The sequence below is a fragment of the Heptranchias perlo genome, chromosome 32 (genome assembly GCF_035084215.1).
Source record: "Heptranchias perlo isolate sHepPer1 chromosome 32, sHepPer1.hap1, whole genome shotgun sequence".
In the NCBI taxonomy this organism is placed as follows: Eukaryota; Metazoa; Chordata; class Chondrichthyes; order Hexanchiformes; family Hexanchidae; genus Heptranchias; species Heptranchias perlo.
The window spans coordinates 6227895-6251028 of record NC_090356.1 but is presented as its reverse complement, the minus strand read 5'-3'; the positions used below and the strand labels follow the sequence as shown (position 1 = coordinate 6251028).

At 49.0% G+C, this 23134-nt stretch overlaps 2 protein-coding genes across 4 annotated transcripts in view; one reads left to right on the top strand and one right to left on the bottom strand.

The window, feature by feature from the left end:
* arhgef16 (Rho guanine nucleotide exchange factor (GEF) 16) overlaps positions 1-6684 on the top strand; it is a 39903-nt gene extending 33219 nt beyond the window's left edge. For both annotated transcript variants that reach the window (XM_067970069.1, XM_067970070.1), the window contains exons 13-15: positions 2862-2938; positions 4234-4335; positions 6163-6684. In XM_067970069.1, coding sequence (XP_067826170.1) covers positions 2862-2938; positions 4234-4335; positions 6163-6302 — 319 coding nt within the window. In that variant the 3' untranslated portion in view covers positions 6303-6684. The remainder of the gene's footprint in view (positions 1-2861; positions 2939-4233; positions 4336-6162) is intronic.
* Positions 6685-10190: 3506 nt separating this feature from the next.
* LOC137300960 (multiple epidermal growth factor-like domains protein 6) overlaps positions 10191-23134 on the bottom strand; it is a 292410-nt gene continuing 279466 nt past the window's right edge. For both annotated transcript variants that reach the window (XM_067970253.1, XM_067970254.1), the window contains 5 exons: positions 20909-21037; positions 18022-18150; positions 17018-17146; positions 15224-15352; positions 10191-12923 (listed from right to left, as the gene is read on the bottom strand). In XM_067970253.1, the coding sequence (XP_067826354.1) occupies positions 12853-12923; positions 15224-15352; positions 17018-17146; positions 18022-18150; positions 20909-21037 (587 nt within the window). In that variant the 3' untranslated portion in view covers positions 10191-12852. The remainder of the gene's footprint in view (positions 12924-15223; positions 15353-17017; positions 17147-18021; positions 18151-20908; positions 21038-23134) is intronic.

The following is a 23134-nucleotide window of genomic DNA, read 5'->3' as shown; positions in this document are numbered from 1 at the left end:
CGACCATCAGTCTGTCTGACCGGCCCTCCGGTTATCCCCGAGGTGTCTCCCCTTTATAACATGTAATGGCCGTGAATAACCTCAGACGCAGGAATTATTTCCTTGTTGAAGCCCCTTAAAAGGTTCCTGCTCCTCCCTCCCACCACATTGATCAACTTGTTGCTAAAATTCTGTCTGACTTGCCTATTTATTTAGAAATAAGAAGCACCTTGGGACATTTCACTACATTAAAGGCGCTATATAAATGCAAGTTGTTGTTTATTTGTTCTTGGATGTGCCCATCCCTCATTACCCTGAAGGCATTAACCCCAAAGTCAAAGAGTCAACCACACATTGTGTGACTGGAATCTCCTGTACACCAGACCAGGGGCATGATTTTAAATGGGTGGTTTGGGGGCATGGGGTGGGTGTGTAGTAAACCCGCCCCCAACCCACCCACTTCTGGTTTTAACAGAGGCGGGACGAGGGACGGGCGACCAACCCACTCTTAGGAGGCGGGTCGGTCAGTAAAAGCTTTCGAGGAGTCTGCGGGCCGCCATTTTTACAGATTTTTTGTGTTTATCTCTGGGGGGGCCGGGATTCCCGGGTCACTTCACGCTGTGTGAGGGGAGGCGAGAAGGCCCGAAACTCTAAGTGCCTTTATGGCACAGCTTGTGGGCCGGGAGGAGCCGAGTGCTTCCCCCAGGCCCAACAAGCCTACCTGCAGCGACCCTACAAATGCAATCGGCCGACCTGACTCCGAACCCCCCACCGATCTCCGACCCCCCCCCCCCCCCCCCCGCCCCCCCACAATCTAACACTTACCTGATCACATCCTCTTCCTGGCTCTTCTCCCATCTGACTGAGAGCCTGTCAATCAAGCCAGCCTGTCGGGCAGGAAACCGCCAAAAATAAAACTGGAATTCCCCCGCCCCACGATAAAATCATGCCCCAGGGTGGGTGGGGCAGGTAGACCAGACCAGGTATGGATGAGGAGGTTGCTTTCGCTGAAGAACATTTAATGAACCAATTGAGTTTATCCAACAATCTGCCTGTTTTCCTGATTTTTTTTTTTTCCGTTGCCGCCTCACAAATCACCGGCTTTTTAAAAAAAAAATCAATTTTGAAACACGCCCTGGTGAGATCTGAACTCCCGATCTCGGGGTGGGCCTGTACCATAACCAGGAGGCTGCCGTCTCACCTTATCTTCACGACTATCGTCTTGCAGGAATCGCTGAATATGGACCTCAAAACACTGTTGAGAATCCAATGTTGTAAAATTGGAATAATTTGAGTAAATTCAGTGCTCCCAGCGAGGTTCGCAGCTCTAAGGGAGTACGGGTGGGTCGGGGGGGTTAAAGTCCCTCTTGTCGCCCGATCTTGTCCTGCACTCCCTTCAAGTACCCAGTTCAGTCACAGTCAATCAGCGACCCTGATTATCATGAATCTGCGCCCCTTTTATTGGATGTAAGGAACCTAACAACACCAGGTTATAGTCCAACTGTTTTATTTGAAAATCACAAGCTTTCGGAGGCTTTCTCCTTCGTCAGGTGATCAAGTGTCAGATCACACTTGATCACTTGACGAAGGAGAAAGCCTCCGAAAGCTTGTGATTTTCAAATAAAACAGTTGGACTATAACCTGGTGTTGTAAGATTCCTTACATTTGTCAACCCCAGTCCATCACCGGCATCTCCACATCATGGCCTTTTATTGGAGGCAAGGCAAGAGTTTGTGGAATTAACTGCCCTTTTCAATACATTAAAGCTTAGATACGGTAATTTTCCAGACAAATAAATAAATGTCCTCGATAATAATTGGAAAGGGCCGATGGCCGATTTTGCTTGTGGGACGCTGGAGGTTTTGATCAGACGCCGCCATCTGCTGCATGTCCAAAGCATTGCGTAATTGCCAGTTCTTGGTTGGATGACGCTCTTTTTTTTATTCGTTCATGGGATGTGGGTGTCGCTGGCGAGGCCGGCATTTATTGTCCATCCCTAATTGCCCTTGAGAAGGTGGTGGTGAGCCGCCTTCTTGAACCGCTGCAGTCCGTGTGATGAAGGTTCTCCCACAGTGCTGTTAGGAAGGGAGTTCCAGGATTTTGACCCAGCGACAATGAAGGAACGGTGATATATTTCCAAGTCGTGTGTGACTTGGAGGGGAACGTGCAGGTGGTGGTGTTCCCATGTGCCTGCTGCTCTTGTCCTTCTAGGTGGTAGAGGTCGCGGGTTTGGGAGGTGCTGTCGAAGAAGCCTTGGCGAGTTGCTGCAGTGCATCCTGTGGATGGTACACACTGCAGCCACAGTGCGCCGGTGGTGAAGGGAGTGAATGTTTAGGGTGGTGGATGGGGTGCCAATCAAGCGGGCTGCTTTGTCCTGGATGGTGTCGAGCTTCTTGAGTGTTGTTGGAGCTGCACTCATCCAAGCAAGTGGAGAGTATTCCATCACACTCCTGACTTGTGCCTTGTAGATGGTGGAAAGGCTTTGGGGAGTCAGGAGGTGAGTCACTCGCCGCAGAATACCCAGCCTCTGACCTGCTCTTGTAGCCACAGTATTTATATGGCTGGTCCAGTTAAGTTTCTGGTTAATGGTGACCCCCAGGATGTTGATGGTGGGGGATTCGGCGATGGTAATGCCGTTGAACATCAAGGGGAGGTGGTTAGACTCTCTCTTGTTGGAGATGGTCATTGCCTGCCACTGGTGAGGTGCCAGGGCCCTTGGGCAAATGGCAGTGGTGCCATGCCTGAGGCAGCAGGTGGAGGGGGGGGGGAGGGTAACAACACTGGGGTTTAGCGGGGCTGCAGGCGAATGGCGCACGAGCTTCCACTGGTAAATGCAGGTTACAGCGTAATGTGAGCACCGCTGCTTTTATTTTTTGACTCAGGAGTGACCAAGCTCGATGGATCGACGCCCTCCAGAGGAACCAGCGGATGGAGCGTGACGACCTCGCCAAAAAAGAGGGTACGGAGACAGTGGCACGTCTGCACGGCAAAGGCTGAGGCCATTTTCAGATGAGACATTAAACCGAGGTCCTGTCTGCCCTCTCGGGTGGACATAAAAAATCCCATGGCATTATTTCAAAGAAAAGCAGGGGAGTTCTCCCCGGTGTCCTGGCCAATGTTTATCCCTCAACCAACGTCACAAACAGATTATCTGATCATTGTCTCATTGCTTTTTGTGGGATCTTGCTGTGCGCAAATTGACTGCCGCGTTTCCTACATTACAACAGTGATTACATGCCAAAAAGTACTTTGTTGGCTGTATAGCAGCTTGGGACGTCCTGAGGTTGCGAAAGGCGCTATATAAATGCAGGCTCGTTCTTTTTTCTTTCACGCCACAAAGCCTGACTGCACTTGGCCGGCAGAACGAGAACACTTCCTGCCCCACAAACTCTCTCATCTCCGTTCCCCCATTGCCTTCACTTCAGTTTGAAAATGCAATTTGGTTGTCATGGTAATGGGCTCCAGAATTGGGGGGAGTGCTTAATAAATCATTGCCAATCACACAATCCATTTCCAGCAGTGACCTTAAGTTGAATTTTAGGGGCATGACTTGGTGGGGGGAGTTTGAGGTAAGAAAGAGTTTCTTTTTGGAAATGCCCCAAAGCTTTTTACATACAGTGGATGTCTTGGAAATGAGGAGGGGTCAAATCAACAGCTTGGATCACCCACCCCAACTGGTGGAGGGTCTCTGAGTGCTCACACACCCTGTTGGAAGAGGAGAGCAACGGGCGGGACTTGATGGGGGTGAAACCCATATCCCAGAGTTGGGAGTGAGGCTGCAGTGGTCTCAGTCGCACTAAGATCCAGGTTCTCACTGACCTACATTGGCTCCCGGTCCACCAACACTTTGATTTTTTTAAATTCTCCTCCTCGTGTCCCTCCATGGCCTCGCCCCTCCCTATCTCTGTAACCTCCTACAACCCTCCAAGATCTCTGCACTCCTCCAATTCTGGCCTCTTGTACATCCCTGATTTTCACCGCTCTGCCATTGGCGGCCGTGCCTTCAGCTGTCTGGGCCCTAAGCTCTGGACTTCCTTCCCTAAACCTCTCTGCCTCTCTCTCCTCCTTTAAGACGCTCCTTAAAATCTACGTCTGTGACCCCTGTCCTAATATCTCCTTCCATGGCTTGGTTTGGTGTCAATGTTTTGTTTGATGTACACTCGTGTGAAGCGCCTTGGCATGCTTTACTATGTTAAAGGCGCTATATAAATGCAAGTTGTTATAGGGAGTGACTGTTTCCTTTCCTTCTCCCAGGCCTCCCGCAGGTGGAAATCATCAAAGCACATCTGGCCAAACAGCCGGACGAGTTGTCGCTCCAGCAGGCAGATGTGGTCGTCGTTCTCCAGAAGGTTGACGGTAGGTCTGAGGCGGCCAGTCTTCTGCTGGGCAAAGTCTGTCCGGTTGGCTGGGTCCCGAGTTATATACCTCTAGGTCTGTGTAGAGTTTGCCGATCGCAGCAGGGGCGATGGCGGAGGGGTCGGGGCCGGTGTTACAATCGGGTCTCTGTGCCCCCTGTGCGAGGGAGGAGAGGGAAAGGAAACAAACCAGGAAGGTCTCCCACTCTAGACAGCAATCCACTGGGACCCCGATGGGAAAATGCATGCAAGCAGCCATTATTTGAGGACAGGGCTGGGTCCTCCGCGATGCTCTCCTTGGTCGAATAGCTTGTCCCCACTGGCCATCTAGGCTCACACAACAGCCATGCGGGTGGGATACTGTAGGACTGCCAGCACCCATGGGTCACGACCCCCTCCCCCCCCCCCCCCCTTCCAATTCCAGAGCCTTCAGGAGAGGATGGGAGAATATTAATAGAATCATAGAATGAGTCCAGGGATGAGAGACTTAAAATAAGTGGATAGACTGGAGAAGCTGGAGTTGTTCTCCTTGGAACAGAGAAGGTTGAGAGGAGATTTAATAGAGATATTCAAAATCATGAAGGGTCTAGACGTGGTAGATAGAGAGAAACTGTTCCCGTTGGCAGAAAGGTCAAGAACCAGAGGATATAGATTTGAGGTGATTGGCAAAAGAACCAAAGGTAACACGAGGAAAAACTTTTTTACACAGTGAGTGGTTAGGATCTGGAATGCACTGCCCGAGGGGGTGGTGGAGGCAGATTCAATCATGGCCTTCAAAAGGGAATTGGATAAGTACTTGAAACGAAAAAATTTGCAGGGCGACGGGGATAGGGCAGGGGAGTGGGGCTAGCTGGATTGCTCCTGCATAGAGCCGGCGCGGACTCGATGGGCCGAATGGCCTCCTTCCGTACTATAGAATCACACAGCACAGGAGGAGACCATTCAGCCCATCGTGCCTGTGCCGGCTCTTTGAAAGAGCTGTCCAATTTGTCCCATTTCTCCGGCCTTTAAATTTTTTCATTTTCAAATATTTACTTACTTCCCTTTTGAAAGCTATTGTGGATTCTGCTTCCTGCACCATCCCTCTGTGTGTTTTTTGAAAAAAGATTCTCCTAACCTCTCCTGTTGCTTTTTTTTTGGTGACGATCTTAAAAGTTTTGTCCTCTGGGCATCAACCAGTGGAGAAAATAGAGAGTAATAAATAAAACAGAGTGCATATTGACACCACTGTGTTAGCCAATGAGTTGGAGATGGGGGCGGGACTTGTGGTTTTAATTTACAGGAGTCTCCGAACTCGTGACCAAAACTCCAGCAAGTCTCCCGACAACAGCAGGATTATTTCTCCAGCAAAATGCAGTGAGTGGAGGGTAGTTACATAATACAAGTGATGTGTGTAAAATTGATCCCAGTCACTTACAGCAGTGATTGACAGGGGAATTACCCAATCATCGCTATTCTGGCCGGGACTTGTGAGGTCACTATATGCAGCTGTTTTCAGTTGGGTTAAAAGATGTGATAATTTTTTGGACCTTCCTCCATTTTTACCTCGCTCCCATCGTCCCAAATTTGATTGTTTGTTTCTCACTTGTTAATCGTGTGGGGAGGGGTAACGGACGGGGTCAGGTCCTGGGGTGTAATCCCAGGGTAATACAGTGGGGGGAGGGGCAAAACCGCACATCTGTCCAGTGGCCTCGCTGATCTGAGTGTGGCAACTTGGGGAAAGGATTCTACCGTCTCGGCGCCAATCCCTCGTACCCCAGTCCGACCCTCCTGCCCCTCTGTAGCGATTTTCAAGAGCTCTGACTGGTTCTCCCCTCTCTCCCGACAGGCTGGTACCGGGGAGAGAGGATACGTGATTGGGAGAGAGGCTGGTTCCCAGAGACCTGCGCCAGGGAGATAACCAATCGCATCGCAGTTAAGAGAAACGTCCAGCGAATGGAGAGGCTGCGGATCGAAACTGACGTCTAGACGGACCCCCTCCCCGAACCCCCTTCTAACTTTTGCAACAGGACCAAAGGAGATAAGACCCTCCCATTCCAGGCCCTGGCCTGGTGGGGTCTGGATTTTAACAGGCTGCAGACCCCACACACGGTATAATCGTAGCACTGGGGCTGAATGACCCGATGAAATGGCCGCCGGAAACCACAGGAGCTGAACGTGTGGCGAGGGGGTGATTAACGATAAATTTAAAAGGAATTTGACTCCGATCTCAAATGATTGGTATCCCTGTCACCCAGTCTGTCTTTGCTGACGATTACACCCTGTCTGTGTGTGTTCAGGGCAAGGCACTTTTAACAAAAAATATCATTTGAAATGGTATTTTATTTTAAACTTGGGAGCCATGTGACTGGAGGGGGAGAGGGGAGAGGGACATGGGAAAGGGGGGGGGGGGGAAGGGGAAGGGGAAGGGGAGGGGGAGAGGGACACAGGGGAGGGGGAGAGGGACACGGGGGAGGGGGAGGGTGTCACCCCACTGATGCTGATTTCTGGATGATTATCCTGTGGATAAATTTAACGCTTTATCCATGAGTGAAATTGCAGCTTTGTGAAATCAGATTCAGCTCCGAGGTGTTTTTAAGGTTTCGCGGTTATGAATTTTCAATGTCCAGTTTAGGCGGTTTTAAAAATTTTGTAGAGAGTTTGCTGTAAATTGTCGTCAATCAGCACCCTGTGGGGATTATTGTAGAGATCCAATTTAAATGGACCAAACCACTTGTCCTTCACGTCAGTCAAACAGGACTCCTGATCCACAACCAACCCTGAAAGGTAGAATTTGAGCTTAAACTGTTCCCCCAGCACACTTTCTAAAATTATGCAGAGCGTATGTAAGAGTTACCCTTCGCTCAGTTCGACTGGTTAAATCTGTCTCACACATTCCTGATCGAATCCCTCATTTTCCGCATAACCTGCACGTTGTGAACAGCGTCTATGATTGGTCACAATCCCGTCCCCAGGGTCCTTGGATCCTGATTGGCTTCCGTTCTAGTGGCCCTGGGGGGTAGAATATTAACTTCTGAAACCAGACTGCGATAGGCCCAAATCCCCAGTCTCGCATTTAATGTCAGCTTGGTGCTTTTTACCAAAGGTTGCTCACTGGAACACAGTCTGCGCACAGAGCCCAATGTGTCCAAGTAGGGAGAGCAGAGAGTGGGGCTCGCAGCTAAAGCACAGCCCTTGTGTATCAGTAAGTGACCGAACACAGGCCAATGTGAAGTCTGAGGCTTCCCACTAGGGGTTGCCAACTCTGGTTGGCCATATTCCTGGAGGTCTCATCACATGACCTCCCAACAGCCCCGCCCCACCACTCCCGCCATTGGTTGTCTGGCATGTCCATCTTCGTGGAGCACCCCCCCCCCTCCCCCCCCCACCACACACTCCCGCCATTGGTCGCCCGACACGTCCGTCCTCGCGGAGCCCTGCCCACACACTCCCGCCATTGGTCGCCCAACACGTCCGTCCTTGCGGAGCCCCCCCCCCACATGCCTGCCATTGGTCGCCCGACACATCCATCCTCGCGGAGCCCCGCCCGCCATTGGTTGCCCGACACGTCCATCCTCACGGAGCCCCACCCCCACACGCCCACCATTGGTCGCCCGACACGTCCATCCTCACGGAGCCCCGCCCCCACACTCCTGCCGTTAGTCGCCCGACACGTCTATCCTCGCGGAGCCCCCCCCCCCCCCCCCAACACTCCCGCCATTGGTCGCCCGACACGTCCATCCTCGCGGAGCCCCCCCCCCCCCCCCCCAACACTCCCGCCATTGGTCGCCCGACACGTCCATCCTCGCGGTGCCCCGTCTTCCCAAGTCCAATCAGAAAGCGAACAGACTCTTCGTTACCCAATTGGATGATTCTTGACCGTCAGTCAAACAACCTTTTCCCCCTGTCCAATATTTTTATAACTAATAAACAAAACTGTTCAAAGAAAAGCATTTTCATTGCCCCTATGATTTTTCTCCCGGGTTTTGGCTCACAACAGTGTCCTGGAGACTCCAGGGCAATCCTGGAGCCATTGGCGACCCTATCTATCGCCCACATGCAATCATCCAGCCTTCCCAACGGAGAAATTGAGGGGAAAACTGTGTGGGTGATGTGATTGTTGGGTGAGGGTGGAGGTTACAGACGGACTGACACAACCCATGGTTGCTGAGTGTGGCAGCATTCAGCTCCAGTCTCTGTGAGCTGGTTATCCCAAACAATGTTGGGGAGGTAAAACTGGCCCGAAAGACTAAACCCTGTGTCTCCGCATTGAAATCATCCTGCAATCCTCCTCGATACCAGTGAGCCTGCGAAGGGTTAGGTTAGTGGTGTCGGAGCCTTTGTGGGAGGGCTGCGGGTCTTTATACTGACGTTGCTCTATAAGGTACAATCAGTCGTAGCACTGTGCAGAAAGCTGGGGAAGGCATGGTTCAGGTCTGCCCGCTTTGGTTTTGTGTTATATGCTGGGCAGTGTTTCCCTGGTAATGCCCGACAGTGAAATTTGTACCAGAGATGCCACAATTCACCCCTTTTGTACCCAAGGCAAATTTCACCCTCAATGATTTGTGGTGGGGAGGGGGGGTTGGGATTGAGGGACCATCCTTTAATTTTGAAAAGGATTTTTGTTGCCCAGCATATTTTACCGAACCCGACCAGTAAATGCCATTGATTTGGAAAGTGGGCTCTATTCTCCGAGCTGAGGGGAAGGGTGTAAACCACTCGTGTATCGATCCCTTTCTCTGCTCAAATCCCCTGTGATGAGATTACCGGCTTGTAACTCGCCTCCTGCCGTCTGTTCATTGCGTTGGAATTTGGCACGTTGATTAATTAAAGTCCACAAATTCCTGTGATTGGTTACGTGATTTGGTGGTTTTCTGGTCCTGTGTCTGGGGATTTCTTCCACTCTGCGTTAGGGACGAGGGAACGAACCCCCCGTTCGTCTTAACCCAGTGAAAGAAAAGGATGAGCTTGCATTTATTAAACTCCTTTCATAACCTCAGGACGTCCCAAAGACAAGTACGTTTGAAGTGCGGTCACTGTTGTAATATAGGAAATGCGGCAACCAATTTGTGCACAGCAAGATCCCACAAACAGCAATGAGATAATGACCAGATAATCTGTTTTTAGGGATGTTGGTTGAGGGATAAATATTCTCCAGGACACCAGGGAGAACTTTCCCGGCTTTTCTCCAAAATAGTGCCATGGGATCTTTTATGCCCACCTAAGAGGGCAACAGGGGCCTCAGTTTAACATCTCATCTGAAAAACGGTACCTCCGACAGTGCAGCACTCCCTCAGTACTGGCGCTGGAGTGTCGGCCTAGAATTTGTGCTCAGGTCTCTGGAGTGGGTCTTGAACCCAATACCTTCTGACTCAGAGGCTCCCATTGAGCCATGGCTCACACACGGTTAGGAGTGAGAAGGGACGTCGGTGGGGAGTATTTTTTTTTTGCTCAAAGGATAATTGAGTCATGGGATAAAATACCAGAGAAGCACATTGAAGGAGACAATGTAAGTGGAACCCAATTTGTGTGTGTTTTCCAGCGAGGGGAGGCTTCGATGGCAGTGATTTTGGGCAAAGGGATAGGTGGGTTGGGCTGAATGGTCTCTACCTGGTCCTTATGATTATTGGGTAGGTTTTAGCATCGACACTCTTGATGCTGAACTTCCTGGTTTGCTGTGATGGTGCCTGTCTCATTACTGGCCCTGCCTACTTTGACTGTTTAACTCGAGGTTAAAATAGCACAGCTGGGAATGTAACGCAAAACACAATAACCAGTGTGCTAACAATCCGGGCCATGGGGAAAGTAGAGCCCAGAGCCCTTAAACAGTTAATCGTCAGCCGGATTTCCCACTGCTGGATTAGAAAATGAGCCCCGTGAGTTCTGAATCCTTTTATTATAGTGTAACCATGTACACAGGAATGCAAATCAGTTTTGTAAGAAAACCATGTGTATACAGCACATTAATATGAATAAAACACAAATGCCCTGATAATTTATTCATATATTGATAATAGCACCTCTAATTTATTATTAAAATCAATGGTTGACATTGGTGAGGTGTTCAGCTTCGTTTCCCCCATCCCCTCACACCCTGTCAGCAGTAACATGGGTCCCTGCAGGAGTGGGGCGGGTGGAAACTCCAAGGCAGAGGTGAAGAAGCATCAGCAGGCCTCGCCGCCCCATTTGCCAGCCACAATCCTGCCCCTTGCCGGGCAGGGCCGCAGAGGAACATCCAGCCCTCGCTGGAAGGACTTTTCGCTTCAGAAATTCAGCACCGTCTGTTCAGAAAATTGGGCTCCAGTTTGAAGCTAGGCTCTGGTGCCAACTTGGGCCCTCTCCGTGGTGGCTCAGCCTCACAGGCCTGCCTCCCACCAGCACACCTGCAGCCATTCTCCAGGAGTTACCCTGTCCTCCTGCTCTGATGTTTGCACCAGTGGTGTACTCATTGAAGTTAATTTTTACATCCATGTGAAACGCAGGCCTGAAACTCTCTGCGATATGGGTAGATTGTTAAGCACAGTGGACCATGTGTTGTCTGGGAGCCATCTTGCACACTGAGATGGGAGTTAAGTCATTTAGATTTTAAAAATTTACCAGCGAAGATTAAACAGAAAAGATAGCTTTAATTTATTTTTTTTAAAAGAAAAGCTTACCTGACCACATACTGTGGTTGTCATGGTAACTAGCCAGGTTAATGGGAGATGGTTGACTGTGTTTGAAAGCTCTGCTGAAATACTGACCGGACCAGAACGTACCATCAGACTGCAAGCATAAATATTGAAAGGAAGTCAAGAGAAATGAAAGCAGGTTGTCATGGAGACGGCCGTCCAGGGTTCTTTCCTTGGTGCTCCTGGTCCCTGATTCTCTCGCTCGCTCTCTCCGTTTTATTTTCAGCGTTCTGTTTGTTCAGGAGAGAAAAAAATTCCGTCAGCGTCCTTGCTGCCGCCGGTCTGGCCAGTTCGGGTGGACCTGCTTGTCCGTTCTGCTTCAGGGATTGTGCCAGAGTGTCCCTGCCATCCAGCGAGGTCGCATAAACTCGTACGTCTGTCGAGAGTCAGGAGGTGACTACTCTAAGGAAAGGAGATTGTCCCGCCAAGAGCTTTGTAAACACGAATCAAAAGCGGGCGAGCCCACCCTTCAAGGCCCCTACTATCTGCCATGGGTGTGTGAGGACCGACTCCATTAGGCGACTGACCTAAAGACTTTACAGATGTTTTGAGATTGTTATTGCGTATTTTTAATTATTGGGGAGGGGGGGATATAAGGGTTCTATTGTGGGAGATGGACCAAGCTCGAGTTTTAAAAGCTGGGAGTTGAGGCGGGCCCCCCAGTGCGAGGTCCCTGCAAAAGAAGGCATTTGGAGGAGATTGAATCTTTAATTCAACATGGAGGATGGAGAAGGTGGAAGTTGGTGTATATCTAGAGATAGAGGAACGTTCAAAGGCACAACAAGCATAGCGAGACAGAGAAAAGAACAAGAGGCTTTGTGGCCGATCAAGCTCGTTCTTTTGACAAGACTTTATTCAATCCATTCTGTGTGGTTCTGTTCAACCCATTTAATCTCAAACTATCTGTGCAGGGCAGAGATTGACCAATGGGTCCCAGGTTTACCCTGATCTGGTTAGTGAAACAAGGCTAGGCATCATCCAGACCCGGTCACTGATGGGAAGGCAATGTGGAGTGACGGACTCTGACGCTGGGGCCTGTGCTGACGAGATGGATGAAGCCGACCATGATGCCCGGAGCACGATCCCTCGACACTGTTACGTTCCGTTCACCTTGCCAGCCTTCACAGTCGGCGCGGTTACTAGCCCTTGTAATTTACACTCTGGTGGGGAGCGCGTTGAGCTCCTCGATCCTCGGCCCTCTGGTCCTCGGGTCCTGCATCGTAGCTACGTTGTAATGAATGAGAAGCATCGGTGTCAGATTGCAAATGCCCGCCTTGGCATTGAAAGGACGCAGACAACGGCCAACGCACCATGCAGCTGCCAAGTGACAGAGGTCTGATGTTTAATTACTTCCTTGACAGGATTAACATCCACCATCTCGCCAACCTGCAACCCTGCTTTGTTTTTTTCTTTTAATCTGGCCTTCCTGGATCTGCTTTATAAAAATAAAATATATATGTATATATAAAAAAAAAAGCAGTTCTTTACGGCATTAAGAACATGTCCAACACCCACAGAGTTTGAACTCGTTCACTGTTCAGGAATTCGGACCCCCTGGGCCCTGGGTTCGAATTTCTCTTTCTTCGATGGCTGGGACGCCTGGATCTTTATCCCAACGGGTGATCGGATCGAAATGTCCCGTCGGCATTTCCCACTTTATTGCTTTAAAAACAAAAATGTTCAAAACCATCGGCGGGTGATGGCGCGCTTCCTGCGTCCGATTTACCATCTCGCGGTTTGTTTCCAGCGGTGTCTCTGAATGGAGGCTTCGACGGTCGGGGGGAGGGGTGGGGGAGGGGTGTAACATTAAGAAGCGGTCTCGTTGGCGCTGGTCGGAGAGAGGGCCGGCTTCACGCTCGCTGAAGTGACTATAACCCTGACGCGGAGTCCGATGCCACGTGTCCCCGTGGCAGGTGGTGTGGTGGCTTGGGGGGCCCTCCTGGGAACAGAGAGTAGGAACGTAAGGTCCAGTCAGCAGCCCAACCCATCTGTCTAACGTCTAACTGCATGGGGCTTCCTCAGTGGCTGCGCTACGGAGACCAGTGTCGAAACTTAACATTACACCAATGCACTAACACACTCAGACCAGTATCACAAAGGGAAAAGTTTTACTTTAATTGACTTGTATACAAGGGAAGCTGTATTCTGAACAATGGTCAGAACAACCTCTTCACTGAACAAAGGAAACATTTATACAGTTTTATTAGCAATGCTCACCTGTCATAGAATATGGGCGTACATATACATTCTTTATTGGTTCAGGTAGTTGGTCAATCAAGTAGTGAGCCTGCCCCCTCTCGACGTCCATAGTTCATTCCTGTTTTGGCTCGTAAGCCTGAGAACACTATCCTCCCTACATTCTAAAGCTGGTTATCAGTAGGGCTGAAGTCAGTCTCAAGGCCACATGGCCTCTCCAGAAACTGTATTCTCATTATATTTTATAGTCAGCAATACCCTTATCTGCTCGGGGTGGGGGGCAGACGGTACTAAGCACCTGCACAGCCAACTTAATTATCAACATACCAAGGCTTAAACGTAATTACACAATTGTGTCTTTCTGTGTGTGTGTGCTGCAGCTTCCCCATTATGTGAGCCAAAGAGTTAACATGGTCAACTATCCATCATGCATTTCTTCTTTACTATGGTCAAGTAACTGTTCATGCATTTCTACATTAATGTGGTCAAGTATCTCTTTATGCATTTCTACATTATTTCTACATTAATGTGGTCAAGTATCTCTTTATGCATTTCTACACCAGAAGGTCACAGGTTTAATTTCTGGCCTCTACTTAGTTAGAAAGAAAGAACTTGCAATTTATATGGCGCCTTTCATGACTTCAGGACATCTAAATGTGCTTTACAGCCAATGATGTACTTTTGAAGTGTAATCACTGTTGTAATGTAGGGAACACGGCAGACAATTTGTGCACAGCAAGATCCCACAAACAGCAATGAGATAATGACCAAATAATCTGTTTTTAGTGATTTCGGTTGAGGGATTAATATTGGCCAGGACACCGAGGTGAACTCCACCTGCTCTTCTTCGAATAGTGCTGTGGGATCTTTTACGCCCACCTGAGAGGGCAGACGGGACCTTGGTTTAACGTCTCATCTGCAAGACGGTCAGACTCCAGCAGTGCAGCACTCCCTCAGTACTGAACCCACAACCTTCCGATTCAGAGGCGAGAGTGATACCCACTGAAATGATTCCGTGGAATCGAACAGATTCAAAACGGCTGGCAATGCGCCCACAATTTCCCAATTATGGATGGGCAGCAGGTAAACCTCCCCATCACCAGTGTGAACTTGGAATATTCGACCGTTGGTACCAAGACAGGAGCGATAGGGGAGTGGGTGACAGGGTTGGGTGACGCACTGGGTTCAAAACCATCGCACACTCAAGGGACGATTGTCTCTGAACTAGGAAGTCAGGAAGCACAAAAGGCCAGTGGAAATCTGGAACTCTCTCTGCCAAAAAGCTATTGAGGCTGGGGGTCAACTGAAAATTTCAAAGCTGAGATTGATCGATTTTTGTTGGGCAAAGGGTATTAAAGGTTACGGAACCGAGGCGGATGGATGGAGTCATGATACAGATCAGCCATGATCTAACTGAATGGCGCAGCAAGCTCGAGGGGCTGAATGGCCTCCTCCTGTTCCTATGATGAAGGTCTTGGTGGTGGGACGGGTTACTACACCAAGCAGGGCGTGCGTTAAATTCAGCCCAACGTGAAGATCTCTCCCCAAGTGCTGTTAAGGATCCTGACAGATCCCAGATTAGTTCCAGTTTCAATCAATAACAACAACAACTTGCATTTATATAGCGCCTTCAACATAGTGAAACATCCCAAGGTGCTTCACAGGAGCGAATATCAAACAAAATTTGACACTGAGTCACAAAAGGAGCTATTTGGACAGGAGACCAAAAGCTTGGTCAAAGAGGTAGGTTTTAAGAACCGTCTTAAAGGAGGAGAGAGAGGTGGAGAGACGGAGAGATTTAGGGAGAGAATTCCAAAACTTAGGGCCTGGGCAGCTGAAGGCACGGCCGCCAATGGTGGGGGTGATGGAAATCGGGGATGGCCAAGAGGCCAGAATTGGAGGATCGCAGAGATCTCGTTGGGGCTGGAGGAGGTTACAGAGATAGGGAGGGGCGAGGCCAAGGAGGGATCAGCAACCAATGAGCGAGGTGGGGGGGGGGCGGGGGGAAGCATTTAGATTTGGAATGAACGAAAACACCTTTACCTTCCTCGCACGTGGGCCCGATCCAGCCGTACAGACAGGTACAATGTCCGTTCCGTGAGTTGCAGTGAGCGTTATCAGAGCATCCGCAGTTTAAGGAGCAGTTGGGTCCATAGCGATTGGCTCGGCAATCTGAGGAGGACAAGAACAGGCGCTTAGTTGCGAGCGGCAACGTTCCTCTGGAGCCTCCGACTCTTCTCCCCTCTCAGCAGCCCTTAACTCTCGATAAAGCCCAAGTCCATTGAAAACTAAAATCCTGTCCCTGAGACTCGAACGTCTCTCAGACTCCCGGACAAGAAACAATTTTTAAAAATCGTCATCTGATAGGCTATTCCCCTCCCCGCTAGCCTCCCGATTTCTCCATTGGAATCTTTCTTGTATGATTTTATTTATTAATCCCACTAAGAAACAGAGGAACAGGAGGAGGCCATTCAGCCCCTCGAGCCTCTTCCGCCATCCAATTAGATCATGACTGATCTGTACCTCAACTCCATTTACCTGCCTTTGCTCCGTATCCCTCGAAACTTTTACTTAACAAAAATCTATCGACCGCGGTCTTGAAATTTCAATTGATCCACAGCCTTTTGAGGGAGAGAATTCCAGATTTCCACTACCCTTGTGTGAAAAAGTGCTTCTTGATTTAACTCCCAAATGGCCTGGCTCTGATTTTAAGATTATGTGCCCCCTTCTACCGAGGTCAGTGCTCCTCTGAATTTCACTCCAAATAACTTATCCCACAAGTTCTGCCTCCTCACTTTGATTCATCCTAAAATCTAATTAAACTCCGATTCATTCAATTCCAGCATCGCAGCAACATTTAATGAATGATCCACGTGAGGGGGGGGAGGTGGTGAGTTGTCCTGTTTGCTGCAATGGGGACGGGGTCTTCATTGTGATGGAACTCCCACTCACATTCCAATCGTCTGCATCTAATTATAATACGTCCGAAGTACCCCCGCAGGTTACACTGGATTCCTGTCACTGGGGGACCCACATCACCTGCTGGTGATGTGGGTCCCCCAGTGACAGGAAGAGGCTGAATCATCCTGGTGTGTACTAGCAACATGGACGTGAAATAAAAGACTCTCAAAAATAATGTGTACAAAACTTTAATAAACTCCCCCCACCCCCGCCTCACCAACTCCTTGGTCTCGCTCTCTGACCCGCTGACTCCTCGTGTAACTTTCAGTAATGAATTTATGTCGCGCCTTTAATGTAGTAAAACGTCCCGAGGTGCTTCACAGGAGCGTAATCAGACAAATAATTTGATACCGAGCCAAAGGAGGAGCTATTAGGACAGGTGACCAAACGCTCGGTCAAAGAGGTGGGTTTTATGCAGCATCTTAATGGAGGAGAGAGGGGGCGGAGAGGTTTAGGGAGGGAATTGCAGAGTTTAGGGCCCAAACGGCTGAAGGCACGGCCGCCAATGGTGGGACGAAGGAAGTGTGGGGGATGCGCAAGAGGCCAGAATTGGAGGAGCGCAGAGATCTCGGAGGGTTGTAGGGCTGGAGGAGGTTACAGAGATAGGGAGGGGCGAGGGCCATGGAGGGATTTGAACACAAGGATGAGAATTTTAGAATCGAGGTGTTGCCGGACTGGGAGCCAGTGTAGGTCAGTGAGCACAGGGATCATGGGTGAACGGGACTTGGTGCGAGTTAGGATACGGACAGCAGAGTTTTGGATGAGCTCGAGTTTACGGAGGGTGGAAGATGGGAGGCCGGCCAGGAGAGCATTGGAATAGTCGAGTCTAGAGGTAACAAAAGCACGGATGAGAGGGTCCATTCCCGTAACACTCACCAATATCGCACCTGGTGCCAGTTTTCCCCGGGGGGCAGAGGCACTGTCCAGTTGCAGGTTCACAAGCAGCGTCTCCCTCACAGTCGCACGTCTGCTGGCATTGCTCCCCGTAATGACCCGCCTCGCACTCTACAGCACCCCGGAGAAAAATAAAGCAAGGATGTCAGATGGCATAGTCCCTCGACAGCAGGTACCGCAGGCCCACTGGCCAAGGGAGCCGGCAATGCTTCAGGGTCGGCAATGCACCTCAAGTGCCTTAGAAGACCAGACAAAACAGTCCCTTGGGGTAGGTAACACAGTTCTATAGCCCTCAGGGCAGGCAACAATCTTCTATTGCCCTTGGCAACAGCAACATAATCCCGAAAAACTCAGAGGCACAGATCATAGAAACATACCGCACAGGAGGAGGCCATTCGGCCCATCTTGCCTGTGTCGGCTCTTTGAAAGAGCTATCCAATTAGTCCCACTCTCCCCTGCCCTTTCCCCATAGCCCTGCAATTTTTTCCCCTTCAAGTATTTATCCAATTCCCTTTTGAAAGTTATTATTGAATCTGCTTCCACCGCCCTTTCAGGCAGCGCATTCCAGATCATAACAACTTGCTGCGTTAAAAAAAATTCTCCTCATCTCCCCCCTGTTTCTTTTGCCAATTATCCGAGCTTTTATCTTCAGGGACCATCTAGATGCACATCACGGACCCAAGTTTAAATTTGATTTGCACGTATCGTAAGTTGCCGATAACAGCAGATCTTGGTGTTTTGACTGATCACTGAGGTGCTAATGGTGCTAAGAACAGCCCTTTTCAATCCTCCAGGCCCACAAAATTCAAACCAGTGTGTTTAGGAGAGAGTTTCCTGCTCTCCGAAAGCCTGGTTGCTAAGTCCCAGGTCATGTGTTCCCTTTGACCTCGGTTCGAGGGGGGAATGGGAATGGGAGGCCTTTAACAATGCAATAACATGTTAGTGAGGCCTTAAACCACTTTCAATGACTTTGTTAGAACCATTACCTTTTTCACAGTAGTCTCCATGGTAACCAGCCGGGCACAGGCACCGCCCAGTCACAGGGTCACAGGCTGCTCCATTTCTGCAGTCACACAATCGCTGACAGTTTGCTCCATGAAATCCAAGTGGGCAGACTGTGAACAGACACAAACCAACAATCAGATCACCTGAGGAAAGATTCAACTAAAAGTCGCAAACCGGTGTCAAGTCACAAATGTCGGGCCTGCGGCCTAGCAGTGCAGAGCACCGTGCACCTTCCCCCTCTCAGAGTGCGGTAAGGTCCCAATCTCAGCCTACTTCTGGGGGGTAATACAGTCAATTCTCTGGGTAAACTATCAGCAGCTGAAGGAACCAACACAGTTGGTGGGTGATCTTGTTAGAGAGTTGCTTTCTTTTTGAAACAACAACTTGCATTTATATAGTTACATTAACGTAGAAAATCATCCCGAGGCGCTTCAGAGGCGAAGTTCCACACACAAACCCAATTCTATACAGACACACACAGTCGAGATCAAGACTCAACACACCCTACGGTTGCCAACTCTGGTTGGACGCATTCCTGGAGGTTTCATCACCGAAACCTCCTACCTCAAAGTGCCCCGTCCGGTCGAAAAGCCTTTTCTTCCCCCCTCTCCAATATTTTTATGACTGATAAACGAAAGTGTTCGAAGAAAATGAAAAAAAAACACGGACAATTGGATTTTTCTCCCGGGTTTTGATCATAGCAGTGTCTTGGAGGTTAATCTTTAATTCCTGGAGACTCCAGGTCAATCCTGGAAGGTTGGCGACCCGATCACACCTTCTCTTACACTCACTCTCTCCTTGGGCCTCAGGTCTGTGGAACTCCTCAACTCCCTCAGTCTTCTCTCCCTCCTACAATCTGCAGGCTTTTAAGTTTGGCATCAACTAACTATTGATTTACTTCCTCTCCGACCCTTCAGTCGTGTCCTGCACTATGGCCCTCGGCCTCTCACCAGGTTCCACAATAAGAATTATTTTTAAAAAAAAATCAGACACCAATTCAAGCCAAGCCACTCTCACGCAATTCCTCGTGTCTCTATGGTAACCATCTAGTTTTAGTGATAGCCAGGGGTCTGAGAGAGGTCACGAGGCTGACCTCTCAACCTGGGAATGGGGAATAGGGAGAACAGAATAGGGGAGACAACGGAATAATTGAACTTTCACATAATACTTTTTATCATGTTTTCAATGTGGGGATTTCAGAGGAAACATATTTTAAAAGGCCTCGATCGCCTCGAAGTTTTATCTATCAGGACAGGCTGAACAGGCTGGGGCTCTTTCCTCTAGAAAAGAGAAGGGTGAGAGGTGACCTGATAGAGGTCTTTAAGATTATTAAAGGGTTTGATAGGGAAGACGTAGAGAAGACATTTCCACTTGCGGGGGGAGACTAGAACTAGGGGCCATAAATATAAGATAGTCACTAATAAATCCAATAGGGAATTCAGGAGAAACTTCTTTACCCAGAGAGTGGTTAGAATGTGGAACTCGCTCCCACAAGGAGTAGTTGAGGTGAATAGCACAGATGCATTTAAGGGGAAGCTGGATAAATGCATGAGGGAGAAAGGAATAGAAGGATATGCTGATGGGGTTAGATGAAGAGGGGTGGGAGGAGACTCGCGTGGAGCATAAATGCTGGCATAGACCAGTTGGGCCGAATGGCCTGTATCTGCGCTGTAAAATTCTATGTAATTCTATCTAATTCCTTACCATTAAAGCTGGTGTTCCAGCGTCAGTACGGGATTCACAAATTAATTACAAAAGAAAAGTAATTTTTAATAATTTCATTTGTTTGGTTCGATCTCTGGATATTTTGGTTTAAGCAGGGAATGCCAGACAGCCAATTAGTTGCAGCTTTGACTGCGAGTTAATGAGGAAATCTCTGATGGATGCTAATCCCAGCAGCAGGTGGCGCTGCCGTACACTGAAACTAAGTTAGTGCCCTTGTGTGACGGAGGCAGAGCGTGGGGAAAGAGATGAGGCCACTCAAACCCTATTGGCCTCCATCGTCCAAGACTGTGTCCACGATCCAATCTGGCATCCTTTTCATCTTTTGCCTATCCCGCAGCTTCCAATCGCCCTGCAGACTAAGGAATAAATCTAATTCCTCTTTGACTTGGCGTTCCATTCCACAGGCCGGCCACTAACAGAATCATAGAATCGTGTCTGTGCCGCCTCATGATGTGTTTGAGTAAACTGAGCTGATCCTCTGTCCGTCCACCGTCACGTCCCTTCATTCCCCGACTGCCCATCCACCTCTCACATCCCCAGCCACTTCCATCGATATTTTACAATAATTTAGATCAACAGCCGGTGTTCATGCTCCACACGAGCCTCCTCCCTCCCTTCTTCATCTCACCCTATCAGCATATCCTTCTATTCCTTTCTCCCTCATGAGTTTATCCAGCTTCCCCTTAAATGTATCTACGCTATTTGCCTCAACTACTCCTTGTGGGAGCGAGTTCCACATTCTCACCACTCTCCGGTAAAGAAGTTTCTCCTGAATTCCCGATTGGATTTATTAGTGACTATCTTATATTTATGACCCCTAGTTTTGGACTAGATGTTTTTCTATTACATCTTTGAGTAAGGATTCCATTATCTTTCCTACCACCGATGTTAAGATAATTGGTCTATAGTTCCCTGGACTGGTTCTATCTCCCTTTTTAAATATAGGAATCACGTAGTTGTAACAAACCGTTTGCAGTGGTTCAAGAAGGAGACCCACCAACATCATCACCGCCACCTTCTCAGGGGCAACTGAGGGACGGCCAATAAATTCCGGCCTCGCCCACATCCCGAACGTGAATAATACAAAAAATAAATTTCCGCCCGCGATGCCCGGTGTCCTCTCGGAGGCTCCCGCCAACGTACCATGCTCACAGGAGTGCCCGTAATACCCTTTCGCGCACTGGCAGCACCCGGTCACCCGGTTGCAGGTCCCGTTATTCCGACAGGCACAGTCCAGCCGGCAGTTCGGGCCGAACTTTCCAAGGGGGCACTCTGGAAAACAAAAATAAAACAAAACCGGGAATGACGATTCCGTGAATTCCGCCTTAATCAAAATTATCGGCAGGAATATGTACAACACTGGAAATCTGAAACAGAAACAGTGAAAATGTTGGGAAACACTCAGCAGTCAGGCAGCATCCGTGGAGAGAGAAACAAAGGGTTAACGGTTCAGGTCGATGACCTTCTGTCAGAACTGGAAGATATTGAGAGATTTAAGAGTTTTCAAACAGGTACAGGGTCCGGGAAAGGGGGTAGGGGGCATGGAAAGAACAAAAGGGGAAGGTCTGTGATAGGGTGGAGGGCAGGAGTGATTAAAGGACAAAAGGGATGATGGTGCGAGGCTAAAGGAGGGTGGTAATGGGACAAGTCCAGAGGTCCAGAGGAGGTCTAAATGGTTACAGCAGAATAGCAGAGGGAGGGGGGGAGAAGTATAGAGAATCTGGCAGAGGAAAGGCTCCCATGGCCCGGGAAAGGCAGATACCCAGGGGTACAGACCCACCCCAGCCGGATGGGGGGAACCCGCGCCCCATGCTCCAGACCGCACCTCCTCCACTCCCAGTGGCTCCGCTGCAGCCGTCCTCTGTTACCAGCCCCCCCGCTGTCCGAGAGAAAACGGGAGCGGTGGTTCAGGCCTAAGGAATATGTAACAAGCCAATTCTACCAATATTTCAACCCTTAGACTGCCGGCAGCTTCAGGGGGGGGGGATTTCAATCTCTCCGGCCCAACCGGTTTTGTAAATTTTCAGCTCAAGCAAGTGTTTAAAATGGTCGTGAAGTTACTGAAGAATAAATTATTACCGTTACAGCTACCGTAATATGACTCAGTATTTATTCTATAATTTATTCTAAATACCTAAAACATCTATCGTCACAGGTAAACTGGTCCCACTTGGTTTCTGAATGGCCTGTGCGAGTCATGTGATATTATTGGAAGCCATTATAGTTCCCCACCAAGAACTGAATGTTTAAACAAAGTCAGCTGAAGTAATTGTAAACATTTTTTTAAAACATTTTTTTGAAGTTCTAACATGAATTTTTAACTAAGTTGAAAGGCCTGGGCCTGGTCAAGGCCTGGGCCACTGGGCAAGCCTGTGGCTCGATTTATTAGCAGGCCATTCAGAGGTGTATGCTACTGAGGCCTATTTAATTCTAAATTTAAGAAAATGTCCACAAGCAATGCCACAGGAGAACTGGTAAAAATATAAAATGAACACACTTTTTTCCATCCTGTTTTCTCTCTCTCTCATTGTCTGTATCTCTGTTTCTCTCTCAGACTCTCTTGCTGTTTCTCTGTCTGTCGCTGTGTTTCTCTATCTCTCTATCTGTCTGTGTGTCTCACTCTCTCTGCTTTCTTTTATTTTAACTTACATAGAACTGACAGCACAGAAACAGGCCATTCGGCCCAACTGGTCTCTGCTGGTGTTTATGCTCCACACGAGTCTCCTCCCACCACCCCTCTTCATCTAACCCCATCAGCATATTCTTCTGTTTCTTTCTCCCTCATAACTTATAAACTTGTTCTTTCCTCCCACTCCTGCCTCTTTCCTGTGAATTCTCTTCCTCTTCCCCTGCTCTCAGTGTCCATTTTTTGGAGGTAGAAGCAACTTCTTTTTAAAATAAAGAAGTTTTCATGTGCTGCAAACCAACTTTAAAGGCCGTGTTCACAGCCCATGAAAAGCTCAGACCTGGAAGATTAACTGCGGAGACCAGACCGATTTTAGACACAAAAAAACACATCTAAATTAGGGTTGCCAACTCTGGGTGGACATATTTCTGGAGGTTTCATTACATGACATTGAAACATAAGATGCTGAGGGGGCTTGACAGGGTAGATGCTGAGAGGTTGTTTCTCCTGGCTGGAGAGTCTAGAACTAGGGGACATAATCTCAGGATAAGGAGTGGGTGATTTAGGACTGAGATGAGGAGAAATTTCTTTACTCAGAGGGTTGTGAATCTTTGGAATTCTCTGCCCCTGAGGGCTGTGGATGCTGAGTCGTTGAGTATATTTAATACGATAGATTTTTGGAGTCTAGGGGAATCAAGGGAAATGGGGATCAGGCGGGAAAGTGGAGTTGAGGTCGAAGATCA